At 37.3% G+C, this 22,617-nt stretch overlaps 3 protein-coding genes across 3 annotated transcripts; all 3 read left to right on the top strand.

The window, feature by feature from the left end:
• Nucleotides 1-940: 940 nt before the first annotated feature.
• On the top strand, nt 941-3,078 carry LOC125252790 (olfactory receptor 52D1-like). Its single transcript, XM_048166368.1, has 2 exons — nt 941-1,093; nt 1,434-3,078. The coding sequence occupies exon 2, from the start codon at nt 1,441-1,443 to the stop codon at nt 2,368-2,370; it is 930 nt and encodes a 309-aa protein (XP_048022325.1). The 5' UTR covers nt 941-1,093; nt 1,434-1,440; the 3' UTR covers nt 2,371-3,078.
• A 784-nt stretch (nt 3,079-3,862) lies between these two features.
• LOC125252405 (olfactory receptor 4E1-like) lies at nt 3,863-4,466 on the top strand. The gene has a single exon (XM_048165669.1). The coding sequence runs from the start codon at nt 3,863-3,865 to the stop codon at nt 4,415-4,417; it is 555 nt and encodes a 184-aa protein (XP_048021626.1). The 3' UTR covers nt 4,418-4,466.
• Nucleotides 4,467-4,989: 523 nt separating this feature from the next.
• Nucleotides 4,990-7,300, top strand: LOC125252807 (olfactory receptor 187-like). The gene is made up of 2 exons (XM_048166392.1): nt 4,990-5,152; nt 5,430-7,300. Exon 2 carries the CDS (start codon nt 5,437-5,439, stop codon nt 6,373-6,375), a length of 939 nt encoding a protein of 312 aa, XP_048022349.1. The 5' UTR covers nt 4,990-5,152; nt 5,430-5,436; the 3' UTR covers nt 6,376-7,300.
• Nucleotides 7,301-22,617: the final 15,317 nt, after the last annotated feature.

The raw sequence follows: 22,617 nt of genomic DNA, 5'->3' as shown, positions 1-22,617 counted from the left end.
GGATTGCTCCTCAACCTATGAGGGAAGCATCTGTCATTAGCACTAAGCGATGACAAGGAGCCCCCAACACTGTGCGTTGGGACAGGAATCAACGTTACTTCCACATGTCCAAGGCACGAAGGCATCGCTGTGTGACCTTGATCGTGCAAAATGTGTTGCCCCTTGGGGTAAACCCTTTGGCCCTGAACCACCACTAAAACGTTCATTTGTGCTCCGAATCTTCCTGAAGCAGTGTTTTGAAATCGGCCATTACTATATAAGTCGTTATTTTGTTTTTTTGGTGCACCAAAAATATTCTCGTCGCTTTATAATATTAATAATGAACCACTTTACTCACTCGAACCGATTTAAATATGTTTTTAGTACCTTTATGGATCTTGAGAGAGGAAGTGTCATTGCTCCCTATGGAGGCCTCACAGAGCCATCGGATTTCAACTAAAATATCTTAATTTGTGTTCTGAAGATTAACGAAGGTTTTACGGGTGTGGAACGGCATGAGGGTAAGTAATAAATGACAAAATTTTCATTTTTGGGTGAACTAACCCTTTAAGCCAAATTTTGGTCCCATTGGAAGTTCACAGGTTTATTTTGCCATTTTTTGCATTCTACTTAAGTAGATTCAATATTACAAAATCTGGTAGAAGATCACCAAGTTGATTTAAAAAGGCTCATGTCATCATAGTACAGTACATATTTTCAAAAATCATAATTTTAAAATATTATAGCAAGAATCAATTTAGTAATGATTAAAGTTTCTAGTATTTTTAGTCAAATCACTCTTTTCAGTTAGTTTAGGATAAGATATCTATGTAGAGGTTTTGGTGACGCTGCTGGTGGGGATAGCAGTGCACCAATCACAGCAAAAAGAGCTAAAATGTACTTTATCATTAGGGATATGATGACAAGACTCAAGTTGTAGTGACACTAATAAAAAGGATAAACCGACTAAATTCTACTCAGAGACACACAGGTTGTGCTCTTAAACCTCATTATAACAAAGTAACATTGAGTTAAGAGAGGGTGCAGTTGTTACATGCCTCTATATATAAAGTGACATGACAACACCGTTTCTATCAGTCGGTCATCTACCTTAGTAAGTAAAGAATATTTCATTAGTAGTCATATCATCAATATGATATATTATCAATATGATATACATTTTTATAATAGTATCAATATTAGCAACTTTCTCAATATCAGACTCATATTACACAATTGTATGGTCATTTTGAAAATACTAAGTAGTAATATTTTCATAGGAAGAAATGGAATACAAATGAAATAACTAAGAAAACTCAACTATCTGTAGTATCTTTTGAACATCAGTATATAATATGGCGACTCGCAGGAAGCTTAAATGATCTACTTCTAAAGCAATACTTTGAGATAAAATGCTGTTAATACAAGTGTTTGTCACAATCTGTTTGCTTTAGGTCACAAATGGACAACCTGACATTCAGATATAGTGTACTCTTAGTGGAGGGACTGCAAGTTACACCTCAGTCAAGCCAGCTCACATTCATTTTTCTGTTGATGGCTTATGTCTTTGCAATGGTATCTAACATTGGGATTTTGATTCAGATCTCAGCAGAAAAAAGTTTACACCAGCCTATGTACATTCTTTTCTGTCACTTGCCAGTCAGTGATATTATTGGTGCAACTGTACTTATACCGCGTTTACTGAAGGACTTAATAACAGACCCCTCTGAGCGCTACATCACATATGTGGAGTGTGTTTTCCAAGCTTTTTTTGCACATTTGTATGGAACAACATCCCATACTATTCTAATGATAATGGCCTTTGACAGATATGTGGCCATATGCAATCCACTGCGATACCCAACTATAATGAGCAATAATATGGTGGTTAAACTGTCAGCCGGAGCCTGGGGTGCTGCAGTAGTTCCAGTGTCAATTCTGATCGGCCTCAGTGTGCGTCTGTCTCGCTGCAGATCATTAATTGCAAACCACTTTTGTGACAACGCTTCACTATTTAAACTGTCCTGTGAAAATATAGTGATTAATAATGTATATGGTTTAACTTTTACTGTGGTTTTACTCACCTCCTCACTGGGGTGGGTGTTACTGACATATCTCAGAATATTGATGGTATGTATAAAAAGCAAAAACAAAGCAACCAACAGCAAAGCCATTAAAACCTGCAGCTCTCATTTGGCTGTTTATGTAATCTTGATAATATTTGGTTTTGTCCCAATTATTCTGCATCGTTTTTCTGAGTATGCTGAGACTAGGAAGTTTGGGGGTGTAATGTTTCATGTTATACCACCAGGATTGAATCCCATAATATATGGTTTACAAATCAAGGAAATAAGACAAAGAATGTTAAAACTTTGCATAAAAAAAAGTTAATTCTAGCTGATTTTCACTTATTTACAGAATTATTTATACAATACAGCTGCCACTGTAATGATGCAAACATTTTGAGTGCAAATTTTAATTTTAAAAACAATATGTATTTTAATTTCTTTGTAAGAATTTCCTGTATTTATAGGCATAGCAGCCAGAGCAGGCAATGTGCATAGATGTATAACATAAATATGTGATAACAGACAGCATAATTAATGAAGGCATATTTTTCAGCTGATGTACACTAAATAAATACTAATAATGACTGTTCATTTGCTCTTTTCATCATTTCAAGTGTATGATATGATAAGGATGTATTAAACAATATGCGGGTAAATAAAAAATAGAATAAAGAAAATGAAATAAAGCAGGCAACATTTGCACATCAGCATTTGCACATGCACAGAAAGCAAGAATATTTGAAGCTTCTTTGAGTTTAATTTTAACCAACCCTAGATTGTTAGTATCACAAAATTATCAACTCCCCAACTTTGTCTGCAATTGTAAGAAGGATACTTCACAATTCACTCTTTCTGTTGTGATTATACAATATCAGTACAGAGTATTGCTATCTTATATTGCTCAAATACATATCCTCATTCTTTCAATGGTTTGTACTACCCCGATAGCATGTAATCATTGAAACAATGTTAAGTCAGTGTTGATTCATCAACACTATTTGCATTGAATTAATGTTACAAAGTGATGTCCCTTAGGTATCTATCTCGCACCCTCAGTTACTGTTGAAACAATGTTGAGATTTCATAAAAAAAAAAATCAATGATAATGTATGGAATTAAATTAATGACAACTGTTTTTTAAATAAAAAGCTTTTTGTTATTGCATGGTGGCCCCTGAGGTCTGGGAGGAAGTGTTTTAATGCTAAAAACACTGCTATCATTTCTAAACAATTTATGTGCCATGTGAGATGATGGCCCCTCCACAGGCCTTGTGCGGAGCATCCATCCAGGATCGCTCCCCAACCTATGAGGGAAGCATCTGTCATTAGCACTAAGCGATGACAAGGAGCCCCCAACACAAAAGGTATCACATTTATTTCTATTTGTCAAAACATATAATCTCAGAGACAAGCTTGTTGTGCTTCTGAATGCCATGATAACCAAGTAACAGGAGAGGGTGCAACTGTTGAGAGTGCATCTATGAATTGACGCGCCAGCTTATATACCAGCATATACCAGTCATCTACTTTGGTAAGCAAGAATATTCCTTTAGTAAATACATTTTGTATTATTAGATATCATAATTCCACAGTGATCATCAATATTTCTCGGGATCAGAGTAGTACGGATGAGAAAACATTATCAGATTGCTTGGAAAAAGTATTAACATTTCCAAAGAAGTGATGAAGAAAGGATTCTTTTCGAAAAACACTCTGAGGAAATGTTTACAGTACACTTATAGTATGTAGCAATATTTTGAGATAATATTCCTGTCATCACTCTACGTGTATCTCTACCTTTTGTTTAGGTCACAGATGGACAACCTGACATTTAGATACAGCGTACTCTTTGTGGAAGGACTGAATGTTACACATCAGTACAGCTATCTTGCATTTTTCATCATTTTGATGGCTTACATATTTATAATCATATCTAACCTTTGGATTTTGATACAGATATCAGTGGAAAAAGGTTTACACCAGCCCATGTACATGGTTTACTGCAACTTGCCACTAAAAGATGTTATAGGAACAACTGTTATTGTGCCACGTTTGCTGAGGGATTTTTTAGCAGACCCCTCTGAGCGCTACATCACATATGTGGAGTGTGTTATCCAAGCTTTTTTTGTACATGTGAATGGAACAACATCTCATACTATTCTAATGATCATGGCCTTTGACAGATATGTTGCCATATGCAATCCATTGCGATACTCAAATATAATGAGCAATAATATGGTGGTAAAACTTTCAGCAGGAGCCTGGGGTGCTGCAGTAGTGCTGGTGGGAATTCTGATTGGCAAAAGTGTGCGTCTCTCTCACTGTAGACCTGTGATTCAAAACCACAGTCTACTTCAGGAGGTCTATTGACCATGAAAGAAATTGAGCGTGCAACCCTAAACAGTCATCTAAGGAACATTAATTACTCCTATGATTAGAGATAGCAGTGATCATTCACTTAACCCAGAGTTCTTCAGTGTGCCAGAGAGAGTGGTCCAAAAGGGTCACTTCACTATAATTCTTTACACACAAACATACACTAATGTACTCACATATTTGAGAGACTTGGGTCACTCTGTTTTCATGAATACATAATCTGGGTTTTGAGCAACCTCAAACAAAAAACACCTTCATTTTTGGGTGAAATAACCCAAATCAGGTAAAATCACTTAAATATTTTACATCCCTGGACGGTAAGTTCACCTTGCTTTCTGGAACACCTCCCAGAAAATAACCTGCAGACACACTATTAGAATAAGTTAAATAAGACAAAATCATTATATAATTGTGCCACAAATTTTGAAAGCAAAAATATTTATTTGGTCTGAGCATTTAATTAACAAACCTTTTTTCACATTTGGTTTGTCAAGCTAATCAATCAGCAGTCAACTAATCACAGCAAAATGAGCTATACATTTATTTCTCTTGGGGTATGATGACAGATCTGAAGTTGTCAAAACATATAAACTCAGAGAAAAGCTTGTTGTGCTTCTGAATGCCATGATAACCAAGTAACACAGAGTAGGAGAGGGTGCAACTGTTGAGAGTGCATCTATGAATTGACGCGCCAGCTTATATACCAGAATATACCAGTCATCTACTTTGGTAAGCAAGAATATTCCTTTAGTAAATGCATTTTGTATTATTAGACATCATAATTTCGCAGTGATCATCAATATTTCTTGGGATCAGAGTAGTACGGATGAGAAAAAATTATCAGATGGCTTGGATAAAGTATTAACATTTCCATAGAAGTGATGAAAAAAGGATTCTTTTCGAAAAACACTCTAAGGAAATGTTAACAGTACACTTACAGTACGTAGCAATATTTTGAGATAATATTCCTGTCATCACTCTATGTGTATCTCTACTTTTTGTTTAGGTCACAGATGGACAACCTGACATTTAGATACAGCATACTCTTAGTGGAAGGACTGAACGTTACACATCAGTACAGCTATCTTGCATTTTTCATCATTTTGATGGCTTACATATTTATAATCATATCTAACCTTTGGATTTTGATACAGATCTCAGCGGAAAAAGGTTTACACCAGCCCATGTACATGGTTTACTGCAACTTGCCACTAAAAGATGTTATAGGAACAACTGTTATTGTGCCACGTTTGCTGAGGGATTTTTTAGCAGACCCCTCTGAGCGCTACATCACATATGCGGAGTGTGTTATACAAGCTTTTTTTGTACATGTGAATGGAACAACATCTCATACTATTCTAATGATCATGGCCTTTGACAGATATGTTGCCATATGCAATCCACTGCGATACTCAAATATAATGAGCAATAATATGGTGGTAAAACTGTCGGCAGGAGCCTGGGGTGCTGCAGTAGTGCTGGTGGGAATTCTGATCGGCCTCAGTGTGCGTCTCTCTCACTGCAGATCTGTGATTCAAAACCACATGTGCGACAATGCTTCGCTATTTAAACTGTCCTGTGAAAACACAGTGATTAATAATGTATATGGATTAACTTTTACTGTGGTTTTACTTGTCTCTTCAATGGGAAGTGTTGTATTAACTTATCTCAGAATTGCAATTGTATGCTTAACCGGCAAGAACAAAGCAACAAACAAAAAAGCCATAAAAACCTGCTGTACTCACTTGACACTTTACTCAATCATGCTGGTCTCTGGAATTGTTTCAATTTTTCTCCATCGTGTTTCTGAATACTCTGACAATAGAAGAATAGCAAGTATAGTTTTCAATGTTGTACCACCAGGATTGAATCCTATAATATATGGCTTACAAATCAAGGAAATAAGACAAACGTTTTTTAAGTTTTTAAAAAATAAAGTTAATATTATGTGATTTTTTTTATGAACAAAGTTACTGCAAATGACATGTAGAGATTTTTGCTGCAACTGATGACTTTTTAAAGGAAAATATAATTGGCAACTTTACTGCTTACTTTTAAGCATTTCTTATGTGTATCAGCATGTGTGAAATTAAAAAGCCCTTAAGTATGTACTAACTGAATTTAAATAATCTAAAGCAAATGACTTAGAAGGAAATAGAAACTTTCTTAAACTGTATACATTTTTATAATTTTTTATAATTCATATTCATAGGTATTCCCCTGCACCACTAAGTTTACAGTGTCTCAATGGAAAGATTATGAGTGAAATTACAAAAGAAGGCACATTTAAAGCAGATAAAAACAACAGAAAGCACTAACAAAAAGCAAAACACAAATGCAGATTAAGCCTTTCTATCTCTACTGTGCACAAGCATAGGGATCCAGATAGCTTGATTTACTAGAAATGGAAGAGCAGGGAAATGTAACATGAAAGCTTTTTTTTTGCTTTTCCTTACTGGTGAGAGAAATCCTGCAACAAACAATAATGGAGTTCAGCTTCTACTCCACATTGCTCACTACTAATGAATGCATTCATTTATAAAAGAATGACTTTAATGTCAAATAATCAGCTAATAATGTATTTTAAATCGGAAAAATATGTCAGTCTATATTTCTCTTTCATTATGAAACATTAATTTTGAGAACAGTCTAAAACTTTACAGCCATATGTGGTATCAGCTAGCAGCTTTGTGATGAATAGTATAACCATGAAATACTGTATGTGTAATACAGACAAATGTTTTTATTTTATTTTTAATAATGCAATATTGTTTTGTTTGTTTAATTTAGTTTGTTTAGTTGTTTGTCTAGTTCTCTTCGTAAACCTTACAAAAACTTCTGAACTGGAATTTAAATGTTTAACTGTGAAATAAACTATTTAACTCATAAGGTTTTCAGTCAGTTTTGACCAGTTTCTTTGTTTTTTCATAAACTAAATGAGGTCATGTTCTTTATTTATTCATTTATTTTCACCAGATGGCAGCAGTCTGGCCCAAATACATGATAAATTATCATATTTTCTTAACTGAATGTTCACAGAAGTGTAGATTCTTACAGTAGTGAAATTTCAAAAGTTGCTTATACAAATGATGGTGAAACAGATACATTTGGCCTAAAATCCCAAAAGAAGTGTATTTGTACTATTATTTCTGTTGCTCGTTTCTTCTCTTCTTTCTTTTTTTTTTTTTTTTCTAAATTGGGCACCTGATGGCTTTGACCTTTTCCTGTCCATCTCTGTGTTTATTTGGCACTCAACAGATTTCCCATCCCCCCACACGCTACTGCCTTCATTCATCTTTGGAACACAAATTAACATATTTTTAATGAAATTCGAGCTTTCTGGCCTCCAATAGACTGCAACAAAATTACCACTTTTAAGGCCCAGAAACGTAGTAAAGACATTGTTAAATAGTCCATGTGACTACAGTGGTTCAAACTTAATGTTATGAAGCGAAGAGAATACTTTTCGTGTGTAAAAAACAAACTAATATAATGATTTTTTTTCAACACTCTTCCATGTCAGTCTCCTACACTGATCACATAGTAAACACAGTGCAGCGCTTCCAGGTTCTATGTCAGCAGAGTTGGGTATAACGCATTACAAAGTAATGCAGTAATGTAACGCATTACATTTTAAATTTATGTAATTTGATTAGTTACTGATGCCAATAAAATTGGTACTTGCATTACAAGAAAAAAAAATTACGTTTGGCGCGAATGCGTCATTATGAATCACCGGAGAATGCGGAGGAGGATACCCGCACCCAAGACAAGAGCGGTCCAACCGTACCTAAACATTGCTAGATTGGATTTTTGTTCAGGATTGGGAGGGAAGTTAACTTATGAACAATACTGTTTTCAAATGTTATTATAAATGATTTCAGCAATTTTTTCCTGTCTTTAATGCAGTTACATAAAAATGTAAACACAGTTAAGCTACCACACACACAGAGCAAGGAATGTTTAAGCTGTGTCCGAAACCGTTCACTCGTTCACTGATTCACTGATTCACTGATTCACTGATTCACTAATCCTTTTTGCTCCTGGTCGATTGTTCCTGTCTGTCTCGCTGCTCAGAGTGGTTTTTGTCTGTAACTCTGTATAGCTCTGTTTTGAATTTCTTACATTCATTCATTGTTGCTTATATTATCATTAGTGATGGGAAACTGAGGTTTTCTGAAGCGTCTGAGGCTTTCATCAAACTGTGCCGAAAAATGGTTCTTTACTCGAAGCTTTTAACACAGTACGCATAAGTGACATCTGGTGGTCAGACTTGTTTTCTGCACCATATCTAAATCATCGCGGAGCAGATCTACGGTTTGAAAAAGCATGTGATCAAACAAAGCGTCGAAAGTCCTTGACATATGGAATCACTCTTGTCTTGAATCAGTTCTATCTCATCTAAATTAATTTGTGACAATGAGACTGCAACTTGTGTCATGTGTAGCCTAGTCAATGGATTCACATATTGATCAATAATATAAAATAAACAATGATGTGATCATAATTGACGTGAGTAATTGAAAAAAATATTTTAGATGAGTTAACCCTTGTGTTCTGTTTGGGATCTCTTAGACCCCAGCAATAAAACATGATTAAATGCATTTATCCATCAGGTGAAGTGGCAATTTTTTTCAAACCAGCTGTCTTGACTTTCCGATACTGCATGAGGTTTGTAGCTTCAGATGTCATCAGTCACATGGTGTTGTCATTTCGATACAAGCATCGGTACAATGTGTGATACAATAGTGCTTTGAAAACTGCGTCGGAGCATCGGAGCCCCGGTATCTATGGAGTTTCTTTTGTGTCTTTTTTATTCAAACAAACATATTGTGTTTGAGAGTAAAACTAATTATTTTGTAATTAAAAAATATATATATTGCAAAAAAAGTCTTCTTAAGGCTCAAAAATAAAGAAGTTGATAACAGAATTATTTGCAGTGCGTGTAAATCTTTGAAAACCTTTATTTTTCCTTGTGCACTTCGAGAACTTTTCATCCCAAACCACACATTTTGCTCTCTTTTCTGCTGTCTTTTTTGCGGGTCAAAATATTTTGCTTGCGAGGTGAATAGGTTTGCAAGCTGAAAAGTTTTGCAAGTTGAAAAGTTTTGCGAATTGAAAAGTTTTGTTTGCACGTGAAGCTGTAGCTCAGTGGGCGGTCTCTACCAACCAGGATGAAAGGCATTTTTCTATTGGTCACCCTCGATTGAAGTGACAAGTTGGCCACGCCCACTACGGTTTCCCGCCGCTGCTGCTGCCACCGAGAAGATAAGAGAAGCGAGAATGGCGAGCAACAGGTCGTTTACTGGGTAAGATAACTAATTTAATATCATAAACGCAGTGACAAGTGAACTGAATGATTCTCTCTTCTTATGCTGTCCCATTTAAATACTTAACGTTGGCTAGACCAGTCTGTAGTTAGTGTTACCGTTGACTAGATTTTATTAACGTTAGCCAACACTAGCAGCCAGAGCCACCATTAGTAACGTTTGCCGTGTGGTCGATGTCCAGTGTTGCTAGCTGAGCTGACATTCATAATCACATTTGGATTTTCTCAGCGTAAAGGTTGAGAGGCACTATTTTCGATGTTCGTAGAGTTGGGCCTAGGTTCTGGGGTAAAAATATCCGCTTATTAACTCGTGACGTAAGGAACGCCGTTTCTGGGTCCAAGCCCCGGCTAGTTTGACTTGAGAATGCCATCTCCGCGGCCGTTTATGAGCGCTATTTATTCATAATAAACATTTATCATTTTAAAGTTACACGTTTAAAATACTTACAGTCTATACAACAGTCTCCATGGTCACAGCGTCACAGACATTAATATTTTAACGATTTATAAAAGATGAATCATTGTCTGGCCATCTGGGATTTTGGTATGGAGATAAAGGTTATGATTATAATTTTTTTGTAGTATTACACCACATTATGTCTGTATATTAGCACCGTTTGTTGTTTTCTTATGGTATAAGATAGAGCGTTTGGACCCGGAAGCGCTGCCGCGTGACGTCAGACTTAACAACCGAATCCGGTTTTTCCTAATGTAAAAGGAGAATGTATGTATGTGAAAGTAGAATGTATGTATGTGAGAGGAGAATATATATGTATGTGAGAGTAGAATGTATGTGTGTGAGAGGAGAATATATATGTATGTAAAAGGAGAATGTATGTATGTGAGAGTGCCAGAATGAATTTTGGCTTGATTGGCTCTTCATAGTTTTCTCTTTCTTATGTAAATTTGATTTTTGCAAAAGATTTCTGAAGAACAGGCAAATCTCAACATAACACCGACTGTGACACAACAGTTGGGATCATTAATATGTACGCCCCGAACTTGTGCATATGCCAGCCCATGTTCAAGGCATTAGACAAGCCATAATAACAAGCAATAATAACTGACATGCAATAATAACTGACATGATCCATGATATCTGTAATGAATCGTCACTCAAGTTGGGATCCATATGCAGGCTTTTATTAGAAGAATGCATAGTACAACAGGCAGGGGGAAACAGGAATGGTAAAGCCGGGCACACATTTAATGACTAGCTAAAACATTCTAAGACTGTGCTCAACATACAGCGATTGTTTCTTACACATGGAATTTGAACACCGACTGTAATCGCAGACTGAACGCAACTGGCTCTGACTGGACATGTTTGAGCGTGATCAGTCATAAGTATCAATTTACATTCATTATCGGCCTTACAAACATTAAGTGTGTGCGTGGCTTAAGGGACAGGCAGAATCATAGTCAGGGTACAAGCAAGGAATCAGGGCAGGCAGATATCACTCACAGTCCAGGTAACAATAAACAGTCCAAAGGCAGGCAGCAGAGAATCGTAAATGAGAGGCAAACAGGATCAGTAACAGGCAGGCAGACAATACAAGAAAACTCTCAGAAATGTACACGTGGCAATACAAAACTTCGCAATTAAGATGAGGAAATGAGAGTCTTAAATAGTTCGGTAAATGAGCTTCAGCTGGGTGTGGTGATTAGTCCAAAGTACGGGGCTGATGGGAAATGTAGTGTGTGAGTGTGTGTGCATGTCAGTATTCGGGAGAGGGTTCCCTCCGATGGCCAGAGGAGGGAATCACGGAATTCATCTCTGTGACAATATCATGATATTTTTTGTGATATTTGTAAATTGTCTTTCTAAATGTTTCGTTAGCATGTTGCTAATATACTGTTAAATGTGGTTAAAGTTACCATCGTTTCTTACTGTTTTCACAGAGACAAGAGCCGTCATTATTTTCATTATTAAGCACTTGCAGTCTGTATAATTCATAAACACAACTTCATTCTTTATAAATCTCTCCAACAGTGTGTAATGTTAGCTTTAGCCCGTTAGCCACGGAGCATAGCCTCAAACTCATTCAGAATCAAATGTAAACATCCAAATAAATACTGTACTTATGCGATTAGACATGCTGCATGACGAACACTTTGTAAAGATACATTTTGAGGGTTATATTAGCTGTGTGAACTTTGTTTATGCTGTTTAAGGCAGTCGCGAGCTCGGGGGCGGGGAGCACGACAATTTAAAGGGGTTGCAGCCAGAATCAGCGCATATTTAATGATGCCCCAAAATAGGCAGTTAAAAAAATGAATTAAAAAAAATCTATGGGGTATTTTGAGCTGAAACTTCACAGACACATTCAGGGGACACCTTAGACTTATATTACATCTTTTGAAAATGCGTTCTACGGCACCTTTAAATGTATTTTGGTGACATTAGAATTGCAATTCAATTACATTATAAGAGTGTTGAACATTAATATTATACTTATAACAAACTTGTAGTGATTTTAAAACACATTGCAATGGCATTCCAAGTGAACTTGTAGTGTGCTAATGGCATCATTATAGTGTGCTTCAGATAGGCTACAATAAAGTAATCTTTATAAATAAAGTTACAGCTTTAGAATATGCCTTTTACAGACAGCTCCAGTATACCAGTAACTTACTTATCCAGTGAACATCAGTGAGACAATGGAAAGAAGACTTATATGTATATTGAATGGAACCAGAACAGGCTGGAATCAAACCCGGGTCACATGGGCCGCTGTTGCACAAGAGCACTCGGCTTACCTGTTACGCAACCACACATATATAGACTACCCTAAACTGGTGTTACTTTGTGTTCTCTCTATACTGTTAGAAGTACAGCTATAAGCACACAGACATTATTAATGACAACTATTAATGACAGCACAAATTATATGGATTAAAAGACTGTGAATCACCTACAAAATTATTAATACAGACACAGTAAGTGGTGCAAGAATATAAACGTGAAACAGCCTGTTGCTATACAACACGAACATGCATTAAACTTTAAGCTGTTGAAAAAATAAAACCATTAGACGCAACATTAAATATCAAGAATGTTTTGCTTCCCTTTTACCTGACATTATTTGTCATTAACGCAACATGAAGCAATTGCATAAACCGGCACATTAGTTTTATTTTTCTGCACGCACTAAAACACAGACAGTTACATTCATTGGTGGAAAAATATGAACGTGCAGAACTGCTTGTGTTTCCATGTGTTTCCGAAATATAATCATTCATAACATTCCTCTGCCAATTGTCTCTGCGGGCTTCAACTCTGAATGCACCACAACTTCCTGTTCGTCGGAGTGATGAGATAGTTAGCAGGTTATCATCACTCAATGGCTGGCTGTCTAAGTGGTGTCCGCAGAATAATATAGGTTTCATAGACAATTGGAAAAGCTTTTGGGGCAGACCTGATCTGTTGAAAAGAGATGGTATTCATCCCTCCCGGGATGGTGCTGCTCTTCTATCTAGAAATTTGGCAAATAGTCTTAGAGCTAAACCATGACAAACCAGGGCCCAGATCAGGACGCAGACAAACTGGCTAAACCGACCGTCTGCTAGCCGCCTCACGTCACAGAACTCAGATAATTCACAGCACATAGAAACTCTTTCACCTAGATATTATCACATAGAGACTGTGTCTGTACCTCGAACTAGTAAATACAAAAAACTTCCGAAACCTTTTAAGGGTAAAAATTTAATTGATGTTCAAAAAATGAAAATCACAGATAAATCAGATAAACAAATGATAAAGCTTGGGTTACTGAATATTAGATCTATTTCTTCAAAAGCACTTATTGTAAATGAAATTATCACAGACAATAAACTAGACTTGCTGTGTTTGACAGAAACCTGGCTAAAACCAGACGATTACATTACTTTAAATGAATCTAGTCCTCAAGGTTATGATTATCGACACAATCCTCGACAGAAAGGCAAAGGGGGAGGTGTTGCTGTAATTTATAGTAATATATTCAGAATCATTCAAAAGAATTTCAAATATAATTCCTTTGAAGTGATGGTGCTTTATGTAACATTATGTAAGTTGACATTTGTGCTGGCTACTGTATACAGGCCACCAGGGCACCATACTGACTTTATCAAAGAATTTGCTGATTTTCTATCAGAGTTAGTACTGGCTGCGGATAAAGTCCTTGTTGTTGGTGATTTTAATATCCATGTAGATAATAATAAAGACGCATTTGGATTGGCATTTGCAGACATTTTAAACTCTATTGGAGTTAGACAACACGTGTCAGGACCCACTCATTGTCGTAATCATACCTTAGATCTAATACTGTCGCATGGAATTGATATTGATGCTGTTGAAATCCTACCGCAGAGCGATGATATATCAGATCATTATTTAGTCTCGTGTATAATACAATTAGCCAAGGCTACAAAACCACCACCCAGCCATAAATATTGTAGAACCATCACGTCTACCACTAAAGATTGCTTTATAAATAATCTCCCCGAGCAGTTTCATCGCCTTAGTATACCTGACAACTTAGAAGAACTCGATGCTGCAACAGAAACTATTGGCTCTCTCTTTTCCAGCACATTAGATGCAGTCGCTCCTTTACGTCTAAAGAAGATTAAGGAAACTAATCCAACGCCGTGGTATGATGAGCACACTCGGGCTCTAAAACGAGCTGTTAGAAAAGCTGAACGTAGTTGGAAGAAAACAAAACTAGAAGTTTTTCGCCTTTCGTGGAAAGAAAAAATGATTGAGTACAGAACGGCTATAAGAAATGCTAGATCTACTTATTTTTCAAATCTCTTAATAGAAAACAAACATAATCCTAGGTATTTATTTGACACAGTGGCTAAATTAACTAGAAACAGAGATTCAACTGCTGACGTTTCCATAGAGCACAGCAGTAATGACTTTATGAACTTCTTTACTTGCAAGATTGATAATATTAGAGAGAAAATTAAAAACATGCAACCGTCTACAGTTTCGCTTCAGACAGTGCACTGTAGTGTCCCTGAGGTAAAACTAGAATCATTCGCCGCTATAGGAGAGGAAGAATTATCTAAACTTATCAAATCATCAAAATCAACGACATGTATGTTAGACCCAATGCCGACTAAACTACTGAAAGAAATGCTTCCAGAGGTCGTAGGTCCACTTCTTGATATAATTAATTCATCGTTAACACTAGGATACGTGCCAAAAACCTTTAAGCAGGCTATTATTAAACCTCTTATTAAAAAACCTCAACTAGATCCGAGAGATTTAGTAAATTACAGGCCAATCTCGAATCTACCTTTTCTGTCAAAGATACTAGAAAAGGCAGTTTCATCACAACTGTGCTCCTTTTTAGAAAGAAATGGAATCTGTGAGGATTTCCAGTCAGGATTTAGACCGTACCATAGTACTGAGACTGCTCTCGTTAGAGTTACAAACGATCTACTCTTATCATCCGATCGTGGCTGTATTTCTCTATTAGTGTTATTAGATCTCAGTGCTGCTTTTGACACTATCGATCACAACATTCTTTTAAAAAGACTTGAAAACTATATTGGCATTAGTGGAATTGCTTTGGCATGGTTCAAATCTTACTTATCTGACCGTTATCAGTCTGTAATAATTAATGAAGAGATGTCGTATCGATCACAGGTTCAGTATGGAGTACCACAAGGCTCAGTACTAGGACCGTTGCTTTTCACTCTGTACATGCTGCCCTTAGGAGAGATAATTAGGAAGCATGGTGTTAGTTTTCACTGCTACGCTGACGATACTCAGCTCTATATTTCCTCGCGCCCTGACGAAACCTACAAATTCACAAAACTAACAGAATGCATAGCTGACATTAAAAACTGGATGACAAGAAATTTCTTATTATTAAATTCAGAAAAAACTGATATCCTAATCTTTGGACCAAAAACTTCCTCACGAAAAAACCTTGAATACTCTCTAACACTTGACGGGTGCTCCATTAAATCTTCGTCCTCAGTTAGGAACTTGGGTGTGCTCTTCGATACCAATCTTTCATTTGAAAGCCATGTTTCTAGTATCTGTAAAACCGCCTTCTTCCATCTAAAAAATATATCTAAATTACGACATATGCTCTCAATGACAAATGCGGAACAGTTGATTCATGCATTCATGACCTCAAGACTAGATTATTGTAACGCTCTACTGGGTGGTTGTTCTGCTCGGCTTTTAAACAGACTACAGTTGGTCCAAAATGCGGCAGCTAGAGTTCTTACTAGAACCAGAAAGTATGACCATATTAGCCCAGTTCTGTCAACATTACATTGGCTCCCTATTAAACATCGTATAGATTTTAAAATCTTGCTACTTACTTATAAAGCACTAAATGGTTTAGCTCCCCAGTACCTAAGTGAGCTCTTAATGCATTATAGTCCTTCACGTTTATTGCGATCTCAGAATTCAGGCCAGTTGATAATACCCAGAATATCAAAATCAATTGAAGGCGGCAGATCCTTTTCCTATTTAGCACCTAAACTCTGGAACAATCTTCCTAGCATTGTTCGGGAAGCAGACACACTCTGTCAGTTTAAATCTAGACTAAAAACACATCTCTTTGCTCTTGCATACACATAACACATTATCAATACATTAACATTTTTCAAATCCGTTAAAGGATTGTTACGCTGCAATAATTAGGTCGGCCGGAACCGAGAACATTTCCTATAACACTAGATATACCTGTACGTCAGAATAAGAATGGCATCTACGCTAATATCTGTCTCTCTGCTTATCCCGAGGTTTTCCGGGTGCTGGATCCAGGCCGTATCCAGAACAGATGGAGAACCTGTGTCTGGACCTGACTACAACGCAGCCCAGGAGACAATGGGCCTACAGATCCAGTTCTGGCTGCATAGATTTTTAAATCCCCGTATCCGCTTACAAATATATATATATAATCTATTTTTAATCTCTATAATAAAAATGTATAATTCAGATTTTGATCTCCATATCCATTTACATATATTATATATATCTTCCAAGGGGTTTTTTCCCTCCTAGGACTTTTTTCCCACGCTGGGTTTTCTCCTAGGGGGTTTTTTCCACCCCTGGGAGTCAGCCGACATTGGCTTAATGTAGCACCATCTTGTATATGTTACATATTACCACGCTTGTTTGTACAGCTTATTTTTAACCACTTCCCTTTTTTTTCTGTGCTTCTAATATGTAAAGCTGCTTTGAAACAATTACCAATTGTAAAAGCGCTATATAAATAAATTTGACTTGACTTGACTTGACTGCTCCTGAAAAAAATGCAATTAAATGATTTGGCGGTCTTGAATTAAGCTGCGGAATTATATGTGACACAGAAATTAAAATGATTTACTTTTCATGCAGTAAACATTTCTGGAATTATTTGCCATTTTAATTTTTTTTTTTTTTTTTTTTTTATTTAATTAATTTAATGATTCATAATATTTTGACAGCCCAAAGGGCTACAGTCCATATTTCAAAGTGCAAATAAGGGCCATTAAAGTAGCATTAATGGGAAAAGTGTATTACAGTAGGTGCATTGAAGTGCATTAGGAATCCACAAATCTAATAAAACTTCTGATCAGATACGTCAATTTCTTTCACCATTACAAACTGACTATATGTTGTTTTCTTTGTCATAATTACAAATATTTACTTAACTACTTTCTATTTAGAGATTTCTATTTTCTATTTACTTTCTATTTTCTATTTCTAAATTGTGAAAAGTGCTATTGAATTAAATTAAACAACAGCCTACCTGATATTCAAAGTGTGAGCAAATTATTAAAAGAGGTAAAGGTCATAATTATAAAACTTACCTTATGATTATTTTTGAAACTCAGAACACATTTCCTGTAAACTTTTATCTAGGCCATTGCTAAAGTAGAACTCAAATACCGTTCATTGAATTGGACATTTAATCATAACAGGTCCATAACGACTCGTCACACAAAGTTGGATCCATAAGCAGGCTTTTATTAACCCTCTGAGGTCTGAGGATTTTTGGGGGCCTGGAGAAGTTTTGACATGCCCTGACATTTGTGCTTTTTTCAGTTGTTCATAAACATATTAATGACAAAAGTGTCATTACACTGTATTCAGCACAAACTAGGCTACAATAATATGTGAGGAACATGTATGTACATGTTTTTTTTTTTTTTGTTGTTGTTTTGTTTTTTTTGAAGGAATAACGTTTATGCGTGGTTATTGAAAAAAACAAAAAACTTAAGCCACTGAAATAAGGCCAAAAAATAAAAAATAAATAAATCTGTGTTCACAAGACTTCTGGGTATTGGAGGTTGTAGACTAGAGTTTTTGCTTCAAAATGATGTAAAAATTATCCTGCCTACTCGTTCATATAAAACAATATATAAATAAAAATTTTGTAAGACACTTTTTGTCAAGAAACACAATATGTGTGGAGGCGTGAATCTTCATGAATAATCCTGTGATTCACACCTGAGAAGACAAAAGATCTGCATAACGACCTGCATAAGGACCCGCATAATAATGACCCTTGTAATAATGAGCTCTTTCAGTCAGGTAGACTATGTGAAATAACCCTCTGTGATCATGCTAATAACAGGATTAATGTCCACTCTTGACAAAAAAACATGATTTTTTGTGATCTCATGCATGCACGTATTATTGCATATCATGTGAAGAAAATTTTGTATAGCCCTATGTTAAATTACAGTACCAGTCAAAAGATTGGATACATTTTTTTTTTAAAAGAAGTCTTAAGTCTCTAACCAAATAATGGTATTCTATTTTAATATACTTTAAAATATAATGTATTTCTGTGATGCAAAGCGTCTGAACATTCCTACCTCTATAGCATTTTATACAGTCTACTATATTTGTTATATTATATAGCCTAAATGTTAATGTGCAGTTGACAAACTATACATCATTAAAAAAAAAATCTAAGACTCAAGCTTCACATTTTAATCTCTGTTTTACTCTTAAAATCTTATATTGACCGCAGTTTCTTAATATGCTTAAAAGCATGCACATTTGGAGAAATATTGATGGATTCTCATATGTTTATGCCAATTTTCTATACAGAGGAGTAATATTTATTCAATAATATTTATTGTCATCATTATGACCGAAGGATACTGTTTTCAATTCATACTTGCAGCCGGAGGGCGCTCTGTGAACCTTTAGTCCACAAATGCCTCCTAAAGAAGAACAGGCATACCATGTGACTTTCCAGGAACTAACAGAGGCTTCCAGCATTAGCTGAATCAGGGACTTCTGACATGGCTCTCTTTTCATACAGATTACATAAACACAGAATTTTTGTTTTCGATTTAGCTTACACGATTTAAAACTTGACATTTCAACGTTTTTTTAGACAGAAGTCTCATTTTTTTGTGATTAGTATTCACTAAGTTACAGTTCATTTTCTGAGAACTATCAGATTGGACTTCATTCAGAGGGAGACGAGAGATCACGCATCATGTTAGTTTTCTTTATTTTGCAAAAAGCACAACATTTTGTTTTTACTCTGAGTGTACACAAATAAAAGAAGATATTCCACAGATTAAAATGGTGTATAGCTCTTAATTGTATGTGCAACATTGACAGAGTATTTTGAGTCTCTTTCACACTGGTTAGAAAAAAAAATGCGGTGGTCACACCGGCATGACCGCCGACCCGAGGGAGTTAATATCATCGACTGCAACCTCCCCCGCGTCATCTAACTCTTTCAATATGTTGGCTTGGTATGCCTGCATAATTCTCATAGTATGCAAACATGCCACAGCACGACCAGCCGCCATATATGCCTTGCCCACCAACGCTGAAGTCGTACAGCAGGGGGAGCCTTTAGGGATGACACAGCGTTGGGTGAGAGATACGATGCTAAAGACTCCTCAACCCGCGGCATCACCCCATAGCAGTTTTCTTTCAAGCCCAAAATGTTAGAATATTTGTGCACACTGGGACTTGAAAGCCTGGCAGAGAACGACCTTTTCCACAATCTGGAAACCTCAGCATGGAGATCAGGAAAGAAAGGAAGACTCCAACGTGAAGGCTGTGACTGACTCTGCAGGAAGCATTCATCGAGCTTGCTTTTCTTAAACTCCTGCTTCTCTGCTGGCCATTCAATATTTAATGTGGCCACTGCTCTGGTCACAACCTCCAGCAGCTCCTCAAAAGCAGGGAATTGAAGTGGCAAATCTTCAATCTCTCCTGCCTCGACACCCAAAACATCTCTCTAAACCAGACATTTCAAGCATTGGGTCCTCACCCAGATCGGAAGAAGACGCAAAGCGGGCTTCCGAACCCTGAGCGGTAGCAGCTCACAATTTGCACAGACAGCACCCTTGAGTACCACCTGTGCATGCTCTGCTCCGAGGCAAACAACACAAAAGCCCTATTCGGACGGGACTAGTTTCACAGGGGGACGTTAGAGAGATTTCTGTTTCACAGACGTACTTTGAGATTTTAATCCCGTCCGAATCTGCCATGTCTGTCTTTTTCTCACACGACCTCTGTAAAAATTCCAGAGCAAATTACCTACTGTTTTTCGTCAAACTCGGCGATCCTCAGAGAAATCTAATCCCGTCCGAATGCGAATGTCTGTGATTTCCGAAAATGTTTTTTCCAAAACGCTTTTTCTTGTGTGTTTTGGTCAACGTGAACTACCGTACAATCTCTCGCTATCGCGCCTGTATTCAAGTTTCTGCTTTTTGCGCACCGATAATGGATGTATTACTAGCTTATTCACTGAATTTTATTATTTGTCTTTTTTTTTTTCATATGAATGCTTATTAGCCACAAGTTTAAGTACTTTGTACACTGTTAATTATTTTTCAATAGAAAATGAATACTCTTAAAAGTAGCAACTAACCAAGAACAGAGTCCAGTTCCTCAAAGAATGGGCAGCGTTGTGGATCCGACCCCGTCTTCTTGTTATGCTTCACACATTCACGGTAACGTCGTTTCAGATATTCTATACGGTCTTTGCACTTCACCCAGTCGAAGGTATTTTGAATAGATGGACAAACCTCACAAACTTTTTTAAAAACTGCCTCCCACACCTTGTGGTTATGTTGTAACGATCGGCCCTATCGGTCGATTTTACATTGATTAAAATTGGGGTCAGATTATACTGTGTGAGAGGTTTGGAGTGTTTAAAAAGATGAGACAGACAACAGAAATGGATAAATAAGGTGTATTTACAATATTCACATGGAACTTAAAACAACACAATAAAACTAGAAAAACTTAGGCCGTTTAAAAGCAGGGAGTCTATTTACACCATACCCTAAAACAGTCCTTAAGAGTCCTAGTAACGTGCTGAAAGTCCCAATGTGAAAGTGTCCACCGGTGTATATACAAAGTCCACAGAAAGTGATGATCCAATGAAGAAAGTGATCTGGTTTGCTGGAGAGGTGAGTCCGTAAAATGTAACTCCACGGTCCAGCTACACGTGATCACGTTTGTAATGAGGGCTATTGTTTGCCATGCTGCCTCCTTTATGCTGGTCTATTTCCTGGTTCCTGGCAGACCCATACACATTTAAAGACATACACACATTAAAATAAGAGGAATAAAATGGACTAAAACACATGTAAACCAATTAAAACTCTATTATACATAAAATCATTGTAATAAATAGAGCGGTAAAACATGTATTTTATGGGACAGTGTCACATAGTCCCCCCCCTTAGCCTTCGGCACCCCAGGGAAGAAACTAGTCCTTAAAAGGAACAGTCAACCATTGTCCATATAGTGGGTATCCTCTCGAATGTGTGTCTTAAAATGTCTTTGTAATAAATTAGATAAAACTAGGCCCTCCCACAGAGGCACTAGTCTGCCGTAGGAATCTATTGGAACACTAGAGAGAGGTGGGATCAAATACCAGCCTGGATGTCCTTGGGTCGGTGACGCCATTCCTCCCAAGGTCCTGTAGTATCCAGCCTTCCTGGCATGCCACTCCCCCTGGCATTTCCTCCTATCTGGCTTGTGGGTCTCTTTGGTGGATGTTGATGATGAACGGTGATGAGGTGGTTTGCTGTTGGGGTTGATGACGGCACACTCCTTGGTCTCCACCCCACACGACTTGCAGTTGCCGACGAAGCTCCGGGTGTCATTGCGGATCGTGGGCCACCAGGAAACTTCCAGGATCTGCAGGAGGGTCTTCAGCCGCCCATGGTGTCTCTCTGGGGTCTTTTGGTGGAAGTGCTGTATCGTCTGCTGGATCAGGGCCTTGGGGACGCCGAGCTGGATCTTTATGTTGCCGCCCCCCTTCTGGATCTGACGATACAGCACTCCTTGGTGGTCCCGCACTTTGATCTCGTCGGTCGGTGGAATGGAGGGAGAGATGGAAAGTCTCTGGAGAGTGTCGTCATCACCTTGTGCGCTAGTGAGCTGCTCTCTGGAGAAGGGAAGGATGGAGAAGATGGTGTCCAAGTCTGGCCCAGTTGTAACAGTGGCACAGAATTCTCCATTGGTTGCTCTGTTGATAGTCCGTGAAGTGATTGAGGCAGTGGGATCGTTGGTCGGAGGAAAGCCAGGGGTCGACGTGGGAGGCACTGGGCTGGTCGTCGCAGTGGGAGGGGAGATGGCGGGTTCTGGATCCCTTGATTGTTCCAGCTGTTTCGCCCATTTTTTGTCTCTCCTCTTAAAACAGTCGATGACCTCTCTCTCTAGTGTCGCCACGGCATCCTTTATTGATTCCTCCATTTTGTCAAACTTAAAATCCACAGCCTCTCTAAAATACAGTTCACGGTTAAGATCACTTTCAACGGAGTCTTTAAAATCCTTCTCCATTTTTAAAACAACGTTTTTAAGAGCAGCCACCTCAGCGCGAAGCTGTACACATTCACAAATATGTAAAACCCGTTCATCATTAAAACCAGCAGATGT

This window comes from Megalobrama amblycephala, linkage group LG18 (genome assembly GCF_018812025.1).
Source record: "Megalobrama amblycephala isolate DHTTF-2021 linkage group LG18, ASM1881202v1, whole genome shotgun sequence".
Lineage (NCBI taxonomy): Eukaryota > Metazoa > Chordata > Actinopteri > Cypriniformes > Xenocyprididae > Megalobrama > Megalobrama amblycephala.
Note: the sequence above shows the minus strand (reverse complement) of the source record. Positions and strands in the feature narration are given on the sequence as shown.

Coding starts and splice junctions, on each gene's coding strand:
- LOC125252405 (XM_048165669.1), top strand. CDS start 3,863: ATGGACAACCTGACATTTAGATACAGCGTACTCTTTGTGGAAGGACTG.
- LOC125252790 (XM_048166368.1), top strand. CDS start 1,441: ATGGACAACCTGACATTCAGATATAGTGTACTCTTAGTGGAGGGACTG.
- LOC125252807 (XM_048166392.1), top strand. CDS start 5,437: ATGGACAACCTGACATTTAGATACAGCATACTCTTAGTGGAAGGACTG.